Source organism: Nerophis lumbriciformis, linkage group LG09, assembly GCF_033978685.3.
Source record: "Nerophis lumbriciformis linkage group LG09, RoL_Nlum_v2.1, whole genome shotgun sequence".
Lineage (NCBI taxonomy): Eukaryota > Metazoa > Chordata > Actinopteri > Syngnathiformes > Syngnathidae > Nerophis > Nerophis lumbriciformis.
The window spans coordinates 42,591,449-42,616,275 of NC_084556.2; the positions used below are offsets into that span (position 1 = coordinate 42,591,449).

The 24,827-nt window shown below is 41.9% G+C and overlaps 1 protein-coding gene across 2 annotated transcripts in view; it reads right to left on the reverse strand.

Annotated features, from left to right (window-relative positions):
• The window catches only part of tspoap1 (TSPO associated protein 1), a 223,963-nt gene that overhangs the window by 54,412 nt on the left and 144,724 nt on the right, over positions 1-24,827 (reverse strand). For both annotated transcript variants that reach the window (XM_061963136.2, XM_061963137.2), the window contains 2 exons: positions 8,381-8,561; positions 7,137-7,342 (listed from right to left, as the gene is read on the reverse strand). In XM_061963136.2, coding sequence (XP_061819120.1) covers positions 7,137-7,342; positions 8,381-8,561 — 387 coding nt within the window. The remainder of the gene's footprint in view (positions 1-7,136; positions 7,343-8,380; positions 8,562-24,827) is intronic.

Sequence of the window (24,827 nt, forward strand, 5' to 3'; positions counted from 1 at the left end):
GCGCCCCCCGCGACCCCAAAAGGGAATAAGCGGTAGAAAATGGATGGATGGATATATATATTATGGCAACCCGTTAAGGAAATTAAATATATATGGAAGTCTGAATAGAAATGAGAAAGGTTTATATATACTGTAAATAAGAAAGACTTAGAGTCCGTCTGCTGATCTGAAAAAGAGCCAAAGCTGTCAAAGAGTTGAGGGATCATCTTCAAAGTGCAATGCTGAAACAAATAATGCAAACAATAAAATGTAACTTCAGGGGTTGAGATTAACGTAGTCCCGGGGACGGTAAAAAAAATGCACGTGACGAAATGAAATGCTCCCCGGGACAATGGCTTTTAACCATTGTTTTTCTTTTTCTTTTTATGTATTTATTCATTTTACATTTGATATTAAATGTCTTGGTTTTTCCTCCCTCTGAAAATACAATACAATAAAACAAATATATTTAATGATGTTTTTTTCATTATTTTAACAATAGGATAATGTATATTACTTTATATAGACTCTACCAGAAACACAAAACTTAAAAACTACATTATTTACAATTGCAGACACAAGGTTTCGTGCAGCTTCACTCATTGTCATCTATGTTGCTGCTTCTTGATCTTAGCGCTGCTTTCGATACCGTCGATCATAATATTTTATTAGAGCGTATCAAAACACGTATTGGTATGTCAGACTTAGCCTTGTCGTGGTTTAACTCTTATCTTACTGACAGGATGCAATGCGTTTCCCATAATAATGTGACCTCTGACTATGTTAAGGTAACGTGCGGAGTTCCTCAGGGTTCGGTTCTTGGCCCTGCACTCTTTAGTATTTACATGCTGCCGCTAGGCGACATCATACGCAAATACGGTGTTAGCTTTCATTGCTATGCTGATGACACCCAACTCTACATGCCCCTAAAGCTGACCAACACGCCGGATTGTAGTCAGCTGGAGGCGTGTCTTAATGAAATTAAACATTGGATGTCCGCTAACTTCTTGCAACTCAACGCCAAGAAAACGGAAATGTTGATTATCGGTCCTGCTAAACACCGACATTTATTTAATAATACCACCTTAACATTTGACAACCAAACAATTACACAAGGCGAATCAGTAAAGAATCTGGGTATTATCTTCGACCCAACTCTCTCGTTTGAATCACACATTAAGAGTGTTACTAAAACGGCCTTCTTTCATCTCCGTAATATCGCTAAAATTCGTTCTATTTTATCCACTAGCGACGCTGAGATCATTATTCATGCGTTCGTTACGTCTCGTCTCGACTACTGTAACGTATTATTTTCGGGTCTCCCTATGTCTAGCATTAAAAAATTACAGTTGGTACAAAATGCGGCTGCTAGACTTTTGACAAGAACAAGAAAGTTTGATCATATTACGCCTATACTGGCTCACCTGCACTGGCTTCCTGTGCACTTAAGAAGTGACTTTAAGGTTTTACTACTTACGTATAAAATACTACACGGTCTAGCTCCGTCCTATCTTGTCGATTGTATTGTACCATATGTCCCGGCAAGAAATCTGCGTTCAAAGAACTCCGGCTTATTAGTGATTCCCAGAGCCCAAAAAAAGTCTGCGGGCTATAGAGCGTTTTCTATTCGGGCTCCAGTACTATGGAATGCCCTCCCGGTAACAATTAGAGATGCTACCTCAGTAGAAGCATTTAAGTCCCATCTTAAAACTCATTTGTATACTCTAGCCTTTAAATAGCCCCCCTGTTGGACCAGTTGATCTGCCGTTTCTTTTCTTTTCTCCTCTGCTCCCCTTTTCCTTGAGGGGGTGGGGGGCACAGGTCCGGTGGCCATGGATGAAGTGCTGGCTGTCCAGAGTCGGGACCCGGGGTGGACCGCTCGCCTGTGCATCGGCTGGGAACATCTCTACGCTGCTGACCCGTCTCCGCTCGGGATGGTGTCCTGCTGGCCCCACTATGGACTGGACTCTTACTATTATGTTGGATCCACTATGGACTGGACTCTCACAATACTATGTCAGACCCACTCGACATCCATTGCTTTCGGTCTCCCCTAGAGGGGGGGGGTTACCCACATATGCGGTCCTCTCCAAGGTTTCTCATAGTCATTCACATCGACGTCCCACTGGGGTGAGTTTTTCCTTGCCCGTATGTGGGCTTTGTACCGAGGATGTCGTTGTGGCTTGTGCAGCCCTTTGAGACACTTGTGATTTAGGGCTATATAAATAAACATTGATTGATTGATTGTAAAGGAAGACGGAAGTCCACGCAGGAGAAAAATGACTACAATGATGGTGTCTGGGTTTTTCTTATATATATATATATATATATATATATATATATATATATATACGCAAGGTCGCAAAGAAAATGCGGACTGGATTTTGAGTGATGTGGGCATTTTCTATATGAACAAGTGGAATGGATTGGATACCGACGCACTAAAGGGGCTCTCTACCTTACGCTACGAAGTGAGGGGAAACTGAGTGAATAATGACAGGTTATATAATTATTTATTTAAACTCATATTCGGGCCACTTTATAATGAATATGTCGGCATGTATTTGTAAAAAAAAAAAAAAAAAAAAAATGTCCCCAAATTATTTAGGGGGGCTTAAGAATATTTTAGGGGGGCTTGAGCCCCCCCTAAAACAGGCCTAACAACGCCAATGAGGCATAAGGAACCTTTTTTGAGCAAAAAAAAAAGGATATTTACTATGTTTATGTGAAATTGATTGAATATTCCAATTAATATATTTGTGTGCAGAGAAGTTCCATGAATCCAGAGGTTGTTTATTCTGTCCTTGTTGAAATGGTCATGCAGCTGTGTCGTGACTCTGGAATATGAATGTAACAATCAGATCACATGAAAACAGCCAAGACAATATAAGTCATACAGGGAAATGCATTTTTAGACAATATGATTTGCCTGAGCGGCTAGGGGACACCAAAAAATGGATTAGAAAAGACAGATTGAAAATAATAATACAACTTTTTTCTTTTTCCAGGGACCAGATGTTGGACTTTGGTGGACCGTAACCGGCCCGCGGGCCGTAGTTTGGGGACCCCTTATCAAGTCGATAGAAAAACGCTAAATAATTGTAATCCAATATCATTAGTATTTGATTAGCTACTGACGTACCACGACGTGACTCACATTTCGACATGTTACCATTGTAGCGCACTACAATGCCATGTCGCCTTACATTTCGAGGGATTCAACAATCATTTAGAAATAAATAATGTCTAATTACCTTTTCCTCCTCTTGCTTCGATGTCCATGAACTGAAACGTTGCACTTGATGATGCTGCAGTGTAAACTCGCCAGGTAACATTTGCTCCAGGCTGCTTGGCTGTCGGGAGGAGAAAGGCACCTGTGTGGCCGCTCAGGTGCCGCATCCTGCAGGGGCGACAAACGGCGGCAGCCCGACCCTTGTTGCATTGAAAGTGTTCTTATATTCTCCGCTGAAGCCCTCAAATTATGAAGTGGAGCTCCCGCCTCGGTTAAGCTACTTGTCGGCAGACATTTTGTCAACAACTTGACTTTAAAAAAAAAATAAAAAAAACTTGTCTGAAAAGGGGCGGGGATTATTGGTGACCGGAACCGGAATGCAACATCACTCACACACACTAGTAAGATCCTCTTACACACATTGGTAAAATGCTTGCATACACACTGGTAAGATGCGCTCATACACATAACTGAAATCTTTGAACACATACTACTGAAATTGTTGTCTCTCACACGGACGTGTAAAAAGCACACACACACACAGGTGAAATCCGTTTATACATACTAGTGAAAAATAATTCCAGGTGTGTGTGCGTGTGTGTGTGAGACAAAAACATTTCAGTAGTGTTTATAAGAGTGTTTCAGTAGTGTATGTAAGAATGTTTCAGTAGTGTTTATAAGAGTGTTTCAGTAGTGTATGTAAGAATGTTTCAGTAGTGTTTATAAGAGTGTTTCAGTAGTGTATGTAAGAATGTTTCAGTAGTGTTTATAAGAGTGTTTCAGTAGTGTTTATAAGAGTGTTTCAGTAGTATATGTAAGAGCATTTCAGTAGTGTTTATAAGAGTGTTTCAATAGTGTATGTAAGAGCATTTCAGTAGTGTTTATAAGAGTGTTTCAGTGGTGTATGTAAGAGCATTTCAGTAGTGTTTATAAGAGTGTTTCAGTAGTGTATGTAAGAGCATTTCAGTAGTGTTTATAAGAGTGTTTCAGTAGTGTATGTAAGAGTGTTTCAGTAGTGTTTATAAGAGTGTTTCAGTAGTATTTATAAGAGCATTTCAGTAGTGTATGTAAGAGCATTTCAGTAGTGTTTATAAGAGTGTTTCAGTAGTGTGTATAAAAGAAAAACATTTCAGTTGTTTATGTGAGAGCATTTCAGTAGTGTATGTAAGAGCATTTCAGTAGTGTTTATAAGAGTGTTTCAGTAGTGTGTATAAAAGAAAAAGATTTCAGTTGTTTGTGTGAGAGCATTTCAGTAGTGTATGTAAGAGGTAATTCTGAATAATGTCCCTAACGGCCCCTCATAGATAAAACTTGTAGTTCATAACACCTTTTGCACTACATCAGTGGTCACAAGGAATGTGTATATCGTTAAGATTTTATTGGTACAATACCCTTATTGATACTCCTTATTGATACTGTTATTTATCAGTACTCTTATCGATACCATATTTAATTTGTGGGAAAAAAAGATGTTAAAAAATGCATTTTAATTAGCATTTATATTAGCACAAATTAAACCATAACCATAATCAACACCTCCTACATGAAGTACTGTAACATCGCAGCGCAGGAAAGACTTTCAACAACTGTTTTTTTTAAGTCTTAAATACGTCAACTATGTGTGCAGTGTAAGGTAATATGCAGTTATGTCATCTTCTTGTAAAGACTACACAGATGCATCACTGTGTTTCTATTCATTACAATTACACTCAGCTGGAAATATTTATACCTGGCATGCATGTGCAGAGCACATACCTTTTACATAATATACAGTATCATATCAAATGTATCACATAAATCAATACAAATAATTAGCATGTTATGTGGGTGTGCATTTTGGAACAATAGGAATTGTTATTTACGATTATGTTGCACACAGAAGTATTTGAGTGACGAACCGGGAGCCATAGTGAGTGTTGCGTTACCGATGTATGTGTGTGTGTATGTGTAAAGTGTGTATTATATAAATAAAAACAATAAGTTTAACGGTAATGTAGTTAACTAGCTCCCCTGCTGTGCGTAGACGCGCACACACCTGCTTGGCTTGATGCCAAATATTAGGGAAGTCCAAACCTTCCACGTAGCGCAAACTAATGCAAGTGACTGAATTTTGTAACACATTTCTACAATTTATGTTGTATCTATAACAATGTGTGTTTTACCTGCTACATGTCTTATCTGTGTACTTTCAGCTATTGTCTTGATTTTAGTATTTATTGATGCTTTTTTTCGTCTTGAAGCACAAACTAAGAGTGGTAACAATAATCATGAAGTATTTGATAAAATGTCAATAAACTATTCTATTCTAATTTAACCTAATCCTAGATTATGGCAGACTACATGTAACATACACTTATAAAGTATTCTTTGATTGCAACAAGAAAGGTCCAAAAATAAAATACAAATATATAATTCACAATGTGTTTTAATGCATTTTATGTTGTGTATTAATCTATAGGCTCCAGCACCGCTGCCGCATTGTTTTATCACATATTACTGCCTTTGCACAAGTCAATGTTTAGATTTGTATCGACAACAAATCAACACACAATCTGTGCTTTGGAGCCATGTTCAAGGACTCAAGTATTTGGCTTGTTAGCTTCCCGTGCCAGGCGAGTGATGATGGGCATAGACTTGTGGTGGGGGGAAGAGTTGTTTGATGTCCGATGCATTGCAGCAATCAGTCTTAATGCATTGTTGCAGCTCAATGATTTATGAGCACGTCATGTAGTACGCGTTTGCGAGACCACCAGGTGTAGAGCGCGGCCGTTTTGGGGGGTGTGGCAGCGACGTCGAAAGCCGTGGGATGAGAGGTTAAAGAGAGAGAAGCAGAGCAATGCGGGTGTGTTCAGGGGTTAAAATGCTTGCAGGTATGTTGGTGACTCTCGGATGGGGGTGTCCATGACGTCATATTAATACTTTTTCTTTCTAATATTTTCACGATGGACTGGTAGGGTCCCAAAGATCGACTGGTCGATCGGGATCGACGAGTTAGCAACCCCTCCAGTACAGTAAGAGAGTATATTTATAGCTCGCCGGTAAACCATTTTACAACTACTACTGTACGACCCATATAATCCAAAGTGGCAGATGGATTATTTTACTAAACATGAGCTTTATTGAATTGCAGGTAATACAGCAGACTAGATGAAATGGCCTTTGACCTAACGTGTCTGTCACACAACACAGTCCTTGGATGAATGGTAAAATAAGAACCTGTTAACAAGTCATCTGTTTTGATTCGCACATTAAGTCACATGATTACACTTGCGCAATGCAACATTTCTGAAAAGGAGTCACTTGAGTGAGTTGTGGTGTTGTGAGAAAGCATTTGAATGTGTTAATCCAAACTATCAAGGTACTTGTGCAAGTTTTTCTTAATAAAGTAATAAGTAGGTCTGCAACATCTCATAAGAATAAAACATGACAATATCAGTCAATTGAGAGAAAAGCTGCCTCGTGAGGACCAAAACCATAGGATGGCCGCTGTGACTGACAATGCACACAAAATAGAACTGGCCGTGCACAAGACAGGAGACACCAAGTGCTCTGAGCACACTACAAATTAGCCTCCTTTATTGGACTCCAACACAGCCACGGTGGTGGTTTTGTCCAGCCACAACTGCCATCATATAAGTCAATCATGGACACCAAGACGTGATGGTATGTGCATTTTGAATATACAGCAATAGGTTAATTTAGTTGTATTAATTTGTTTTTAATGTTTCAATTTGTGGAAAGAAGCTCAAAAGTCAAAATCTAATGCTTAGGTCACCAATACAAAGCCAGGAAGCATTTTGAAATGCACCTCCATTGCGTTGGTGTCTCTGCTGACACTCAATTTTACATCAATGGCTTCAAGATGTTACAAACAAACTCCAAGAAAATTGACATAATTCTTAATGCTCTAACACAATGTTGGTACCTCATGTGCTGGGCTTGACTTATGTGGAGTAAGATTGGTGTTAGACTTGGAGGTGACGTTTGTAGTCTCCGACTTGCTTGAGGATGAGGCTGACTTGCTGACACTGATGGTGGGAAGCTCTCTGTGTTTGGTGACAGGGGAGCGCTCCACCCTGGGCAGACCCCCAGTGTGTGGGGTAGTCCCCATCTGTAGTGCAGCTGCAACATCTAACGGGGGATGGACACAGAGATAGACGGCAGACAATCCACTTTATAGGACACACGAAACTCTCTCGCTGGTAGCTGTGTAACATCAGTGAGGGCTCTGTAGGTGAGGAGGTCAGTGATTATCATGCACAACACTCAAGGTTGAACCTGGCTGATTAAACAGTGGTCAGAAATCCTGCCTCCATCTGTCTAGAGTCAGAGGTCACACTACCTTGTGGGCGCATGTGTCACACCAGCATCGCTTAGGGGCTTAACAGATTCCACAGACAGTTTTATTTTTTTATTTTTTACCTCAGCTCTCCAGCATGTACCGTCATGCAAATGGAACCATTTCAAGCAAGTTCTGTTACAGTGTTAGAACTGACGGTGTGGGTGCGATGATATGTTAGAACATGCCATGCTTTAGTGACAACACCAAACACATAGTAAACATAAGAGACCGAGAGGATCAATACCCTCAGGGCAGGAAAGATTGTCACCTCCCTCGAGACTCCAGAAGGCTATTTCTCTCAGTGACTCCATATCCCATGAGCTATCTGTGTAGTCTAATCACATGAACAAGTAAGTGGTTACATGCATGGGCGGGTTGTGTAAAGCCCCTTTAGATGTAGCTCAGATTTAGACGGCTGATTTAAATAAACCATCTGTTCTTAGATTACCATCAGACATAGGCAGGATTCCTTTTTGGGAAAAATAAAAAATACTGCACATTCATTTTGCAGGCTTAATACAAGCAGAGATGTGAAGTTACAGTATAAGCCGTTGGTGTTATAAATTGAGACAGGAAAAACAAAACAAAAGCATTATTTTTACAGTTTATTTTTTCAAATATACTATAATATGAATATGTTTATATGTATATGACAATATTTGATTATTGAAGTGAAAAAAGAGCGACGTGATGCATGCTTGTGCAATGGTAAACATTTGTAACAAGAAACAGAAGCTATTGCAGGGTTAGATTATGACTAGCTGACATTCTAGTAACTTATTACTTATTCAATTTGGACATTTTGGATAATTGCTTTTGAGATTTACCTTGCTCGCAGGACAGGCCCACTCCATTGGTCAGAACAGAAAAACTGGAATTGCTAAGAAGGCCTGACCCAGCAAAGTCGGCCTTTGAGGCTTGAAGTCGAAAGTTCTCCAACTCTTGGGACAACAAGCCAAACTGTTCACTCTGGCTGCGACATTTCTCCTCCAGATCTCGTACCTTTGACTGTCAAAGAAGCCATTCAAATTGAACACATCAGATATGTGGCAGGCAGGCATCAGTGAGTGGTACAGTTACTAGCATAACTAATACAAATCAGCATGTTCATACATTTCTAAACCCACTTTACAAAAACAAATGAAAAAAAAATCGAACACTCACAAGTTGAAGATCCTTTTATATCTGTCTGGGTGTGGTTACATAACATGTAATTGCATTTGTGTACATGCTATGTTATACCTTTTCCAATTGTGCTGGTACTGTTATGGAAGTGCCCTTTAAGACAGATTGGACAGCCAATGTTGACATGGCAAAACATTTTTGTTATGCATAAGTGCACCCTTTGCCATAGTCTCTCCAACCCAAAATGCCATGGTTGTTTGCTACTGCGGTCTCAAATGTATTTAAGCATTTCCTGATGTGACTTGTTGAAACCTTTCCAACATCACTGCCTACTAAAAATGTAATGCATAGCCACTCCTCCTTGCTCAGGATTTTTGCTCTTTTTGCTGCAAGAAAAAGGGTGATCTTGCAAGGAATTTTAAATAAGGAAGTTTCTGTAAATTATCTGTTTATTGGTAGAGCTGTTAACGTGTTAGCGCACAAAACATAGCTCAATAACCATGTATAAACACAGATTAATCACACAATTTATTTTGACCGCACATGCTCCTTACCTTTACCTTAACAGTAATTGGTTACCAGAAAGGTGGGGTGGGGTGCTTTACGGTCAGTGATCAGGGCAATGCATGCGCCAGTGGAAATCATTTTTTAATTTGTATTTTTGCTAGTGCAAACATGAGTGAGGAAACTCCGACTGGTGTACCTTGTGACATATTTTGCTTCAAAATACTCCTCTGAAGCAGAACCTCCAGGTTCTGTAACAGCTTCTTCCCTCAGGCCGCAAGACTCTTGAACGCATCATAATTATCCCCTCAACTCCCCCCAAAATGGATTAACTCGCTGGAATAAAAAAGACAATATAACATACATCCATAAACGTGGATGCATATGAAAAAGTGCAATATATTTATCTGTACAGTAACCTATTTATTTATTTATACGTATATGCACCTTATTGCTTTTTTATCCTGCACTACCATGAGCTAACGTAACAAAATTTCGTTCTTATCTGTACTGTAAAGTTCAAATTTGAATGACAATAAAAAGGAAGTCTAAGTCTAAGTCTAATAATACTGTTTTGAAGGTTTGAGCAAATACATGTTAAACATGTTAAAATGTTTTTTGTATGACAATAATAATTGTGTGACATAACATTTGTGTCAAAATGTTTTTTTATAACGTTAATTTAAGTCCTAAAAACAAGTTATTTACTACAATAACATTTTAAAGTGTGATTCATCTGATTTAAAGAATATTTTGTTTGACAGCCCTAAAATGAAGCATAGTAAAATTATAGTCCATAAAACTGTATTTTGTGTTGAATATTGAAAAATCATTAGCACTGGTATTGCATACAAAATTGCATATGCAAAAGACGGGATCAATCAGCCATGCAGAACCTGTTAATGTTGTATATACTTCATTAACATAGATACTGTGCATTGCATATCTGATTATGGAAAGTTTATTATTTATTTGTTGTGATCTGATAAAATACAATATCAACAGGTACTCTCTACACAATCTAAACTGTAAACTATTACAGTACAAAGTCAGGTGTTTGCTACACAGACTTCACTAATTGAAAATTACAAGGATCAGAGGGAAAAGGGTAAGGTATGAGAACAATTTTCTCAAAGAAGACTAGGGATGATTACAGGAATTTCTTAAATGTTATAATCACATTTTTACAGGAAATTACAGAGTTTAGTCTATTACCACTGATGTTAAATATAGTGCTAGTTTGCATGTGCTTGCTGCGGGGTTTTCCAGTAGGCTTATAGACATTGTACAGAACATTTCCTGTCAGCTCTCAACGGTTAAATTCTACTCAGTACAACATTCATATTGAACTACAGAGGCTGAGTTACAGATGGACAGTCTGGAGGGAAAATAAGTACTTGCATTTGTATGGAATAAATCCAGAAAAAAACACTAAATAAGAGCTCCATAAATTAATTTGTGTTTGGTTGAGAGGGAAAAAAAACATTTGATCTCCCACTAACCAGCACACATTAGTAGTATAGGCCCTCACTGGTTAAGGGGGTCCAGGGGTAACGCAGGGATTGAGAATGATTTATGACCAGGAAGTGGGCGTGGCCTAAATGCACCACTCAGTAAGGGGGTTGGCGTCGCACCCAGTGGATGTGGCCTAAATACACCACTCATTATGGGGGAGGAATGGGTGAATTATTAACAGAAGTAGCTCTATGTAGTATCCGGCCGCCATTTTGTTTTGTAGTTCTCAAAAAAAAAAAACATCCATCATTTTAGTCAGAATGATGTATGACTTCTAAAATTGGTATTACAACTTCTAGTTTTATGAGATGTCCGTCATTTTAGTTATAGTACTTATAGCAGTTATACTGTCTAAAGCTTGGCTACCAAACTCTGGCCCCCGGGCCAAATTTAGCCCACCGTGTAATTTCACTTGGCCTGTGAGGCGATATCAAATTAACACTAGAGCTGGCCGGCCGATCATATACAGCGGCGGTGCCGCGGTACACAGCTAATTCTCATACTTGCCAACCCTCCCGGGAGACTCCCAATTTTCAGTGCCCCTCCCGAGAACTGTAACGTCCCCTTTTCGTCCAGTCCAACAAGTGCTGGCTCAGTTACATAATATGCACAGCTTTACCACGCACACAGAAGTGAATGCAACGCATACTTGATCTTCAGCGATACAGGTTACACTGAGAGTGCCAGTATAAAAAAACTTTAATATTGTTAGAAATATACGCCACACTGTGAACCCACACCAAACAAGAATGACAAACACATTTTGGGAGAACATCTGCACAGTAACACAACATAAACACAACAGAACAAATACCCTGCAGTCTGCAGGTGTACCTAATGTTGTGGCCCAGGAGCGACTGCAGCACGGATTTCATATTTCATTCATTCACAACTCCTCCAACACGAACATTATTGTTTTTGCACTTTTGGCTTCTTATTAAATAACTTTTTTAAATAGATTCAATCTTGCACGTGGAAATTTAAGTGTGAGCTTTAGTTGATATAACACTCCCATCAGGGGGTGCATTCTACGCCAGGGGTGCATTATCCGGCACAACACCTAGTGCTGCAAAGGGTTCTGGGTATTTGTTCTGTTGTGTTTATGTTGTGTTACTGTGCGGATGTTCTCCCAAAATGTGTTTGTCATTCTTGTGTGGTGTGGATTCATAGTGTGGCGTTTATTTCTAACAATGTTAAAGTTGCTTATAGGGTCACTCTCAGTGTAAACTGTATCGCTGAAGATCAAGTATGCGTTGCATTTATGTGAGTGTGCGTACAGGAGCCGCTCATATCTTGTGACTAAACGGGAACGTTGTTAGAAAAGATGAAAAGCGGACGTGACGTCAGCTCGTAGAGGACGTTAAAAGCAGTGCCTGTAAGGCATGCCCCCAGGACTGTGGAATACGAGATATTATGACTGATGAACACCTTCGTTCGATAATGAGGGTTGCTTCAGCTCAAAGCCCGAGCCCCGACATTAATGAACTAGCATCCAAGAAAAGATGTCAGGTATCTGGCTTGGGCACATCAGATTAGATCAGTGTGTTGCAAACTGAGCAGTTTAAAGTCCTGAATGGTTGGTTTATTCATCATTTTATTTTCTAATTTATTAGCCTGTGGAAAAAGTTAATGTTGATATTTACCTCAGAACGCTGCAAATAGAAAAGAGGCATAAGATTTTTATTTAAATTGTATTTGATATGCCATTGATATTTTTGAATTATTATTATTGTCCAGGGTGTACCCCGCCTTCCGCCCGATTGTAGCTGAGATAGGCTCCAGCGCCCCCCGCGACCCCAAAGGGAATAAGCGGTAGAAAATGGATGGATGGATTATTATTTGAAACTCGATTTTGCATGTCACTATAAAGTTATATAAGCCTTGCTTGTTCAATATTTAATGCAAAACGTGTTTGGGTCCCTATCAAAAGGTTAATTTGTTCAACCTTGGCCCGCGGCTTTGTTAAGTTTAAAATTTTGGCCCACTCTGTATTTGAGTTTGACACCCCTGGTCTAAAGGCTTAATCCACCCTCACAAATGTATTATTTAATTTGATTACAGTGATATATATTTTTTAATTAATTTTATTAATTGTATTATAAGGTAATTAGTGCATTTACAACACGTATTCCCAGCATTTAACCACAATTACAAAAGTGTATTTCTATGCCACGGCAAATCCATATATTATCTTATTTTAGTTGTCTCATACTACCAATGTGATGATCCGTTGGCCGGATCATGTTTTGTTCTATTATTTTTACTACCTCAGTCATGTTTTCAGCACCCCTGGGTTTTGTGTTTTGGTTACCATGGGTGCTGATTAGTTTCACCGGCCTCTGATTAATGTTCGGGACGCTCACCTGCTCCTGGGCACTAATCAGAGAGCTACATATTCCTGTTTTTCGCCACAAACTGTCTGGCTGTCTTGTTTGCTGTACGCAACAAGTTCCGTTGGATGAATTCCTGCTTCTATGCTTTTGATTCCTGTGCGAAGTTTCGCCTTAGCTCCCCATGCCATCGGCACGCTTGCTTTGTTTTGTTTGTTGGTACGTTGACTGATTTATGAGGAATAAATCATTTTCCTTAAATGCATATTGCCTCCGGCGTTTCCGTCTGCATAAGCATGCGACCCAACCGTGACAACCAAGACTGTTTTTGCAACAGATTTGAGTTATAAAAGATATGTACAACTTTATATAACTGAAATAAAAAAAGTTGATTTACTATTTTTCTTATTTGAAAAGTATAATGTTGTATACGTTTTGTCTCATATACAAGTTAACTATTTTCCTTATTTTATTAGCATTATAATGTCTTCTAGTTATTTTTAACTTGAAATAAAACACTTTTGTTTCATAAGACTTAATCCATTTTTTTCAAAGTATTATTTAATTTGTATTACAAACCCCGTTTCCAAATGAGTTGGGAAATTGTGTTAGATGTAAATATAAACGGAATACAATGATTTGCAAATCCTTTTCAACCCATATTCAATTGAATGCACTACAAAGACAAGATGTTTGATGTTCAAACTCATTAACTTTATTTTTTGTTTCGCAAATAATAATTAACTTAGAATTTCATGGCTGCAACACGTGCCAAAGTAGTTGGGAAAGGGCATGTTCACCACTGTGTTACATCACCTGTTCTTTTAACAACACTCAAACGATTGGGAACTGAGGAAACTAATGGTTGAAGCTTTGAAAGTGGAATTTTTTCCCATTCTTGTTTTATGTAGAGCTTCAGTCGTTCAACAGTTCGGGGTCTCCGCTGTCGTATTTTACGCTTCATAATGCGCCACACATTTTCGATGGGAGACAGATCTGGACTGCAGGCGACTCAGGAAAGTACCCGCACTCTTTTTTTATGAAGCCACACTGTTGTAACACGTGCTGAATGTGGCTTGGCATTGTCTTGCTGAAATAAGCAGGGGCGTCCATGAAAAAGACGGCGCTTAGATGGCAGCATATGTTGTTCCAAAACCTGTATGTACCTTTCAGCATTAATGGTGCCTTCACATATGTGTAAGTTACCCATGCCTTGGGCACTAATGCACCTCCATACCATCACAGATGCTGGCTTTTGAACTTTACGTCAATAACAGTCTGGATGGTTCGCTTTCCCTTTGGTCCGGATGACACAATGTCAAATATTTCCAAAACCAATTTGAAATGTGGACTCGTCAGACCACAGAACACTTTTCCACTTTGCATGAGTCCATCTTAGATGATCTCAGGCCCAGAGAAGCCGGCAGCGTTTCTGGATGTTGTTGATAAATAGCTTTCGCTTTGCATAGTAGAGCTTTAAGTTGCACTTACAGATGTAGCGACAAACTGTATTTAGTGACAGTGGTTTTCTGAAGTGTTCCTGAGCCCATGTGGTGATATCCTTTAGAGATTGATGTCGGTTTTTGATACAGTGCCGTCTGAGGGATCAAAGGTCACGGTCATTCAATGTTGGTTTCCGGCCATGCCGCTTACGTGGAGTGATTTCTCCAGATTCTCTGAACCTTTTGATGATATTATGGACCGTAGATGTTGAAATCCCTACATTTCTTGCAATTGCACTTTGAGAAACGTTGTTCTTAAACTGTTTGACTATTTGCTCATGCAGTTGTGGACATAGGGGTGTCCTCGCCCCATCCTTTCTTGTGAAAGACAGAGCATTTTTTGGGAAGCTGTTTTTATACCCAATCATGGCACCCACCTGTTCCCAATTAGCCTGCACACCTGTGGGATGTTTCAAATAAGTGTTTGATGAGCATTCCTCAACTTTATCAGTATGTATTGCCACCTTTCCCAACTTCTTTGTCACGTGTTGCTGGCATCAAATTCTAAAGTTCATGATTATTTGCAAAAAAAAAATGTTTATCAGTTTGTCTTTGTAGCATATTCAACTGAATATGGGTTGAAAATGATTTGCAAATCATTGTATTCCGTTTATATTTACATCTAACACAATTTCCCAACTCATATGAAAATGGGGTTTGTACTTATTCTGCTCTTTTAAAGTTATTATACAGTTTGATAATTAATTTTATTACAACTACAGTGTATATGCTGTCTGGCTCGCTGTGTACAAACAAAACATTAAATGTGAGCTTATACTTTATAGATACTGTTATATCATTGTTCATGTTTTTCAGTCAGTACAGATTGGTGTCCTATCGCAGTGTTGTGCATTACAAACTCAAACACATTACGTGTTGATGTAGAAGCTAGCTTATCTCTTGTCATAGTTAGCTTTTACAGCTAATAACGTAGCACGCCGATGTGTTACTTGCTGGAAAAATAATTCCTCAGTGTTCGCTCTTACAATAACAATGTCGCTACAGTTTGGTTATTATAAAAGTTATGAAACATAAATGAAGTATTGGTGACGGTTTTTAATGCATTTTTAAAGTGGTTTAGCGGCATAATTGATTGCTCCCTTTAGCTGCGTTGCTAGCCACCAGGAACGAGTCAATTTGTAAATGTTAGGAAGCGAAAAAACCCAAAACAAAATGTTGCTTTCTTGCCTTTCACGATTGTGAACTATAAGCAAAATTCCAAAAAAAAGAGCAGTTCCTCATTAACTTTAACGACTGCAGTCAATGAACATGCACAAATATAAATACATTCTTAAACTTGGTTAGTGTAGTTGTTGAATAGTTGAAATTTAGTGTAATCTCTTTACGCTTTTGCCCTCAAATGGCTGGGCACCATAAAAATAATCCACACTTGCTAAAACAACCCCCACCTTTATCCCCCATTCCTCACACATCAATGTACCCACACACACATATTCACATAAATAATTTTCCTCAGACAGTGCCTGTTGTTTAACCCTAACCCTTGAATCTAGCCAGAATACACTTCTAATGCAACTTATTACTAGACAATAGGGTTGTCCCAATACCAATAATTTGGTACCGGTACCAAAATGTATATCAACACTTTTCAACTTTTCAATATAAAAGGAACTACAAAAAATATCAATATTGGCTTTACTTTAACAGATAATCTTACAATACATTAAACATATGTTTTCTATTGCACTTAAAGAACAATTTTAGAAGGTTAAAATAGAAATTAAAAAGCATTAAACACATCAGGTTTTTCTTTTTGGATTAAATTTTGCATATTATATATCGTCTGCCATGATCAAGGATTAGGTTGAATAAAATAAAAAGCTTTATTGACATTATATTAAATGCGTCATGACTTATGGTTGCCACTCCTGCTCTGTGATTCAACAAAAATTATAATTATTAGTAAATACTAAAAACAAAACTATGGATAAAAGTACACAGATAAGCCATGTCGCAGGCAAAAACATTGTTAAAGATAAAATACAAATTGTAGGAATTTGTTACGAAATTCAGTCATTTCACTTGCATTAGTTGACGCTAAATCGGTGGTTGTAGCTCTGCTAATATTTGGCATCAAGCCAAGCAGCCGTGTGCGCGTCTACGTATCTACATGTGCACAACCGAGGAGCTGGTTTACTTTTGAGAGTAGTATATGTGCTTGGAGAATGGCAATGTGTTGGCTGAGTGACGTCAGTGAGTGAGTGGGCGAGTAAAGAGAGAGAGAGGGAACACGTGCACTGCGCAAGTAGAGCGATGAACTTTTCCTGTAGTGTCCTGCAAAACTAATAGTAAAGCGATTATCAGAAATTATTGCGGCCTTGTCAGTCTGATCCGAAAGCAGAGCTTAGCTGACCCATTGCCAGGAAAAGTGAAGGGTGTTACCCCCATACTTGCCAACCTTGAGACCTCCGATTTCGGGAGGTGTGTGTGTGTGTGTGTGTGTGTGTGTGTGTGTGTGTGTGTGTGTGTGTGTGTGAATTCACCAAGTCAACTATTTCATATATATATATATATTGTGGAGTCTCACTCAAGCACCGCCTGACAGGTAGGCACCTCACAGGGGAGGAGCCAGGGAATGGAGGCAGAGTGGAACAAGGAAGACAACGCCCCAGCCTTGGCCGCATCATCGAGGGGCGGTACATTCCCCTGTACCTGCTCAATCAGCCTGAAGTGCCACCAGCTGTGCGGCCAGGTGGGGCCCAGCTACAAACCCTACTTAACTCTGCCTCATTCAGGTCTGGCTCTCCTTTGTGTCAAGGCAGGTGCATCAGGCGGTAAGTGAGACATCCACTATTTCCCCACTAAAGACATTACTGGTGAAATGTTTTACTTATGTTGTGTTTCTCTTGTTTGATAGGCAATGACCTTTGACCTTTAAAGAAGTGTGCTGTGTGAAGGACTGAGAGCCCCAGATGGGAGTTATTTCTGTTTATTAATGGACACTTTAAGTTTGCTACTTCCACACCCCGCCCTTCCTAAAAAAGACTTGTACAATAAATGCCCTTTTCGGCTTGCTGCAAATCCAATCATGTGTCTTGGTGAGAATCAGATACCACATATGGTGGAGAATGCAGGCACTCTGATTCACGTCAACCTCTGATGATGTCACACACGGAAGCACTGAGTGCTTTGTTAAAAAGCCAAGCTGAACTTCAAGGTGCGGTACGAGAATTAGTAAAAAAAATTGCTAAAGATGTTGCTAGTACACGGCCACCCGCTGCAGTCCTAACTAAGTTATCGAGTGAGGATGATGTGAAAGCCTACTTGGAGCTTTTCGAGCGCACTGCGGCCCGGGAGAAGTGGCCGGTAGCTGAATGGGGATCCATTCTGGCACCTTTCCTCACTGGAGAAGCCCAGCGGGTGTGTAGCGACCTGGCCTTGGCGGATGCTCAAGACTTTAAGAAACTAAAGAAAGCCATTCTCGACAGCCAAGGGTGCAGTCTGCCTGCCAGGGCCCAGCGATATCACAACTGGACCTTCCAGCCCACACAACCCCCGCGACAGCAGGTAGCCACACTGCTCCGCCTAACACACCGCTGGCTAACAAGCGAAGGGAATCCCCCCTCTGTAGATAGACTGGTGATAGACCGCTGTATCCGAGCCTTGCCGCCTGATGCCCGGAAGTATGCCGCACAAGTAAGCCCTTTAACTGTGGAGCAGTTGGTGGCATTATTAGAGAACCACCAAGTGAGCATGGAAATGCTGAGAGCCACCCGTATGGAAACGGCCAGAGCCACCGGGGAAGAGAAGCTAGGGCGTGACCGCCGAAGAGCGCCACCGCCAGCTCCGTCCCCACCCCGACATCAGGGCGCTGCCCCCGAGAGACCCAGTCGGCCCCCACATCGGAAATGTTATGTGTGTGGACACCCGGACCACATGTCTTGGGCGTGCCCGGAACGCGACCGTGATGTCTCCATGGCCACAGCCCCCAGCTCAGATGCAGGCAAACCATGCCTCCACACGGGGAGTAGACGACGACAATATGCCAGCCTCCCAGTAAAGATCGGAGGGACCGATGCACATGCATTGCTGGACAGTGGGAGCGCTGTGACCTTGGTACACGCTGACTTTGCCGGACCCCTCAGCAAAGACACCGTCCCAGTGACGTGTGTACATGGAGATGTCCGCCAGTATCCGGTGAGCCACATACACATTCAGACACCCCGAGGTGATGCACTGGTACCAGCTGGAGTGGTACCAAACCTGCCTGTCCCACTACTCATCGGGTCCGACTGCGTACTCTTTGGCCGTTACTGGACCCCGGGATTCATCCCAGGTGCCGTTCCACGGCAGCGTCGCCGCTGCAACAATGGACTCAAAAGTATGAGACCGCTTGCAGCCTGCCCCGCGTTTAGGCCCTCGTCAGGGGCCCCACAGAGTGACAGTTCGGCTGAAGAGGAGCGACGGGAGAGTAGGAAGGAGGAGAAGGCAGAAGAGGAAGGGGACCCCTTTGTGGAGTTCCCCGTACCAGAAGAGAGCGTCAACCCAAAAACGGGCGAGTTTGCCACTGCCCAGTGGAATGATCAGAACCTCAGCTGGGCCCGACAGCAAGTCGTGGAAATTGACGGACAGAAATGTGAAGGGGTGAGTGCACTAAATTCACCGTATTTTCTGATTAAAAATGGCCTTTTGTATAGAGGGGTGCTAACTAAGAGCGGGGACATAATTGAGCAACTGCTGGTGCTTAAGTCTTATATCTCCCGAGTGCTCTATCTTGCCCACACTCATCAGCTGGGAGCGCACCTAGGTGTACAAAAGACGTATGACCGCATAATAACCCGCTTCTATTGGCTCGGTGTGAAACGAGCCATAGAAGACTTTTGCAAGGGCTGTCCCGAATGCCAAAAGAATGCACCGAGACCCACCTATCGAAACCCTTTGGTCCCACTCCCCATCATCAGCACACCGTTCTCACGTCTGGCAATGGACATCGTTGGACCACTCCCAAAGTCAGCCAGAGGACATCGCTACATACTGGTAATACTAGACTATGCCACCCGATATCCTGAGGCTGTACCATTACGCACAGCCTCAGCCAAAGCTATAGCACATGAACTGTTTATGATGTTTAGCCGAGTGGGGATTGCAGATGAGATTTTAACGGACCAGGGCACATGTTTCATGTCACAAGTGCTAACCATGCTCTACAAATGGTTAAAAGTAAAACGCATACGAACCTCTGTTTATCATCCTCAGACAGATGGCCTGGTGGAACGTTTCAACTATACGTTGAAAAAGATGCTTAAAAAAGTAGCCGACGAAGACGGGAAAGACTGGGATCATCTTATTCCATATGTCCTCTTTGCCATCAGAGAGGTGCCCCAGGCATCCACTGGCTTCTCTCCATTTGAGCTAGTTTATGGCCGACGTCCTCGAGGCGTGCTGGACATTGCAAAAGAAACCTGGGAGAACCAACCCTCGCCACACCGCAGTGTGATTGACCATATCGCCCAACTGCAAGCCCGGGCTCGCAAAATCTGGCCCATGGTAAGAGAACATATGGAAAAAGCCCAAAGAGAACAGGCAAGAACGTACAACCGAGGTACCACACTCCGAGAGTTCCAGGTGGGGGAAAAAGTGCTGGTATTAGTACCGTCCAGCGAATGCAAGTTTTTGGCCAGATGGCAGGGGCCATATGAGATAATTGAGAGAATGGGGCCCGTCAACTACAAGGTAAACCAGCCAGGCCGGCGGAAAGGTCACCAAGTTTACCATGTGAATATTTTGAAAAAATGGCACGCGGCCGAGCCGTTGCCATCTGCTGCTTTTTTAACTGCACCCTCTCCCCAGACCACTACCCCGGTACCTATAGGAGAGGACCTCTCCCCGTCACAAAAGCAGGATGTGAAGGAACTTCTGGGACGGAACCAGGACCGCCTCTCGGAACTGCCAGGAAGGACCAAGATGATCAACCATGACATTGAGACCAAACCAGGAAAGGTGATACGACAAAGGCCCTACCGAATTCCCGAAACCAGGCGGGCGGCTATAAAAGAGGAGGTAAAGAAAATGTTGGACCTTGGAGTAATAGAGGAATCCCATAGTCCATGGTCAAGCCCAATTGTCATTGTTCCTAAACCCGACGGGTCCCTAAGATTCTGTAATGACTTTCGTAAATTGAATGAGATATCACTGTGTGACGCTTATCCCATGCCCAGAGTAGACGAGCTGATAGAGCGGTTTGGCCCTGCTCGCTTCGTCAGCACCCTGGACCTGACCAAGGGCTACTGGCAGGTGCCATTGACGGAAAGGGCGAAACCTAAAACGGCCTTCTCCACACCAGAGGGGCTATTCCAATATACCGTCTTACCTTTCGGGATCCACGGGGCCCCGGCAACATTCCAGAGGATGATGGACAGAATTCTACGGCCTCACCAAGAATATGCAGCCGCCTACTTGGACGACATTGTGATTCATAGCACCAGCTGGTCTCTCCATCTCCAGCATCTCGACGCAGTCCTAGGAGCCCTTAGACGTGCAGGACTGACTGTCAACGCTAAAAAGTGCCGAGTGGGTCTGACTGAGACGGATTATCTCGGTTATACAATAGGAAGAGGCTGCGTGAAACCCCAGGCCCGCAAAGTGGAGCGCATCAAGGAATGGCCCCGCCCCTTGACGAAAAAGCAAGTAAAATCCTTTATTGGCCTGGTATCATATTATCAAAAGTTTATAAACAATTTCTCCACGATTGCAACGCCATTGTATGAATTGACAAGGAACAAACTGCCCCAGCATGTCACCTGGACGGCTGAGGCCGAGACTGCCTTCCAGATGTTAAAGAAAGCCCTGTGTGAAGAACCGGTGTTGAAAGCCCCCGACTTCAGCCAGCCGTTCATCCTCCACACTGACGCCTCAGGCACGGGCATTGGAGCCGTGCTCGCCCAGCTCGTGGAAGGAGAGGAGCACCCAGTGGCATTTATTAGTAGGAAGCTCCAGAGCCATGAGCAAAATTATGCCACAGTAGAAAAGGAGTGCTTGGCAGTCAAGTGGGCCATACACCACCTCCGCTACTACCTATGGGGTAGGACCTTCACCTTGGTGACAGACCACGCCCCCTTGAAGTGGATGTCCACAAATAAGGACCGAAACGATCGCGTCACACGCTGGTTCCTGGAAATTACCACTTCACCGTGGAATATCGGCCTGGGAAGGCCATCCCACATGCAGACGCCATGTCCCGCCTCTATGAAGAGGACAAAGAAGCTCCCGGACCGACCGGCGAGCTTAGGGGGGGATATGTGGAGTCTCACTCAAGCACCGCCTGACAGGTAGGCACCTCACAGGGGAGAAGCCAGGGAATGGAGGCAGAGTGGAACAAGGAAGACAACGCCCCAGCCTTGGCCGCATCATCGAGGGGCGGTACATTCCCCTGTACCTGCTCAATCAGCCTGAAGTGCCACCAGCTGTGCGGCCAGGTGGGGCCCAGCTACAAACCCTACTTAACTCTGCCTCATTCAGGTCTGGCTCTCCTCTGTGTCAAGGCAGGTGCATCAGGCGGTAAGTGAGACATCCACTATTTCCCCACTAAAGACATTACAGGTGAAATGTTTTACTTATGTTGTGTTTCTCTTGTTTGATAGGCAATGACCTTTGACCTTTAAAGAAGTGTGCTGTGTGAAGGACTGAGAGCCCCAGATGGGAGTTATTTCTGTTTATTAATGGACACTTTAAGTTTGCTACTTCCACACCCCGCCTTTCCTAAAAAAGACTTGTACAATAAATGCCCTTTTCGGCTTGCTGCAAATCCAATCATGTGTCTTGGTGAGAATCAGATACCACAATATATATAAGAAATACTTGACTTTCAGTGAATTCTAGCTATATATATATATATATATATATATATATATATATATATTTATCTTATTATATATATATATATTTTATTATATATATATATATATTTATCTTATTATATATATATATATATATATATATCCATCCATTTTCTACCGCTTAATCCCTTCGGGGTCGCGGGGGGTGCTGGAGCCTATCTCAGCTACAATCGGGGTGAAGGCGGGGTACACCCTGGACAAGTCGCCACCTCATCGCAGGGCCAACACAGATAGACAGACAACATTCACACTCACATTCACACACTAGGGCCAATTTAGTGTTGTCAATCAACCTATCCCCAGGTGCATGTCTTTGGATATATATATACAGGTAAAAGCCAGTAAATTAGAATATTTTGAAAAACTTGATTTATTTCAGTAATTGCATTCAAAAGGTGTAACTTGTACATTATATTTATTCATTGCACACAGACTGATGCATTCAAATGTTTATTTCATTTAATTTTGATGATTTGAAGTGGCAACAAATGAAAATCCAAAATTCCGTGTGTCACAAAATTAGAATATTACTTAAGGTTAATACAAAAAAGGGATTTTTAGACATGTTGGCCAACTGAAAAGTATGAAAATGAAAAATATGAGCATGTACAATACTCAATACTTGGTTGGAGCTCCTTTTGCCTCAATTACTGCGCTAATGCGGCGTGGCATGGAGTCGATGAGTTTCTGGCACTGCTCAGGTGTTATGAGAGCCCAGGTTGCTCTGATAGTGGCCTTCAACTCTTCTGCGTTTTTGGGTCTGGCATTCTGCATTTTCCTTTTCACAATACCCCACAGATTTTCTATGGGGCTAAGGTCAGGGGAGTTGGCGGGCCAATTTAGAACAGAAATACCATGGTCCGTAAACCAGGCACGGGTAGATTTTGCGCTGTGTGCAGGCGCCAAGTCCTGTTGGAACTTGAAATCTCCATCTCCATAGAGCAGGTCAGCAGCAGGAAGCATGAAGTGCTCTAAAACTTGCTGGTAGACTGCTGCGTTGACCCTGGATCTCAGGAAACAGAGTGGACCGACACCAGCAGATGACATGGCACCCCAAACCATCACTGATGGTGGAAACTTTACACTAGACTTCAGGCAACGTGGATCCTGTGCCTCTCCTGTTTTCCTCCAGACTCTGGGACCTCGATTTCCAAAGGAAATGCAAAATTTGCATGGTTGGGTGATGGTTTGGGGTGCCATGTCATCTGCTGGTGTCGGTCCACTCTGTTTCCTGAGATCCAGGGTCAACGCAGCAGTCTACCAGCAAGTTTTAGAGCACTTCATGCTTCCTGCTGCTGACCTGCTCTATGGAGATGGAGATTTCAAGTTCCAACAGGACTTGGCGCCTGCACACAGCGCAAAATCTACCCGTGCCTGGTTTACGGACCATGGTATTTCTGTTCTAAATTGGCCCGCCAACTCCCCTGACCTTAGCCCCATAGAAAATCTGTGGGGTATTGTGAAAAGGAAGATGCAGAATGCCAGACCCAAAAACGCAGAAGAGTTGAAGGCCACTATCAGAGCAACCTGGGCTCTCATAACACCTGAGCAGTGCCAGAAACTCATCGACTCCATGCCACGCCGCATAAACGCAGTAATTGAGGCAAAAGGAGCTCCAACCAAGTATTGAGTATTGTACATGCTCATATTTTTCATTTTCATACTTTTCAGTTGGCCAACATTTCTAAAAATCCCTTTTTTGTATTAGCCTTAAGTAATATTCTAATTTTGTGACACACGGAATTTTGGATTTTCATTTGTTGCCACTTCAAATCATCAAAATTAAATGAAATAAACATTTGAATGCATCAGTCTGTGTGCAATGAATAAATATAATGTACAAGTTACACCTTTTGAATGCAATTACTGAAATAAATCAAGTTTTTCAAAATATTCTAATTTACTGGCTTTTACCTGTATATATATATATAAATAAGAGAAATACTTGAATTTCAGTGTTCATTTATTTACACACATACACACACATAACACTCATCTACTGATTGTTGAGTTAAGGGTTGAATTGTCCATCCTTGTTCTATTCTCTATTTCTCTAATCATGCTGAACACCCTCTCTGATGATGCATTCTGCTTTGTCTCCTTGTTGTGTGCGCAGTTGTGCACTGCACTCTCTAAATGACCTAGATGTTATTGTCACATATGCATGTACAGTAGATGGCAGTATTGTCCTGTTTAAGAGTGTCACAACATTGCTGTTTACGGCAGACAAACTGCTTTACGGTAGACAGAAACGTGACTGCTGTTGTTGTGTGTTGTTGCCGCGCTGGGAGGACGTTAATGAAACTGCCTAACAATAAACCCACATAAGAAACCAAGAACTCGCCCTCGATCATCTACAGTTATAACGTAATTGGGCAGGCACGCTGTTTCTATTGTGGGAAAGCGGACGTGAAAACAGGCTGTCGACACGTCACTCAGGTC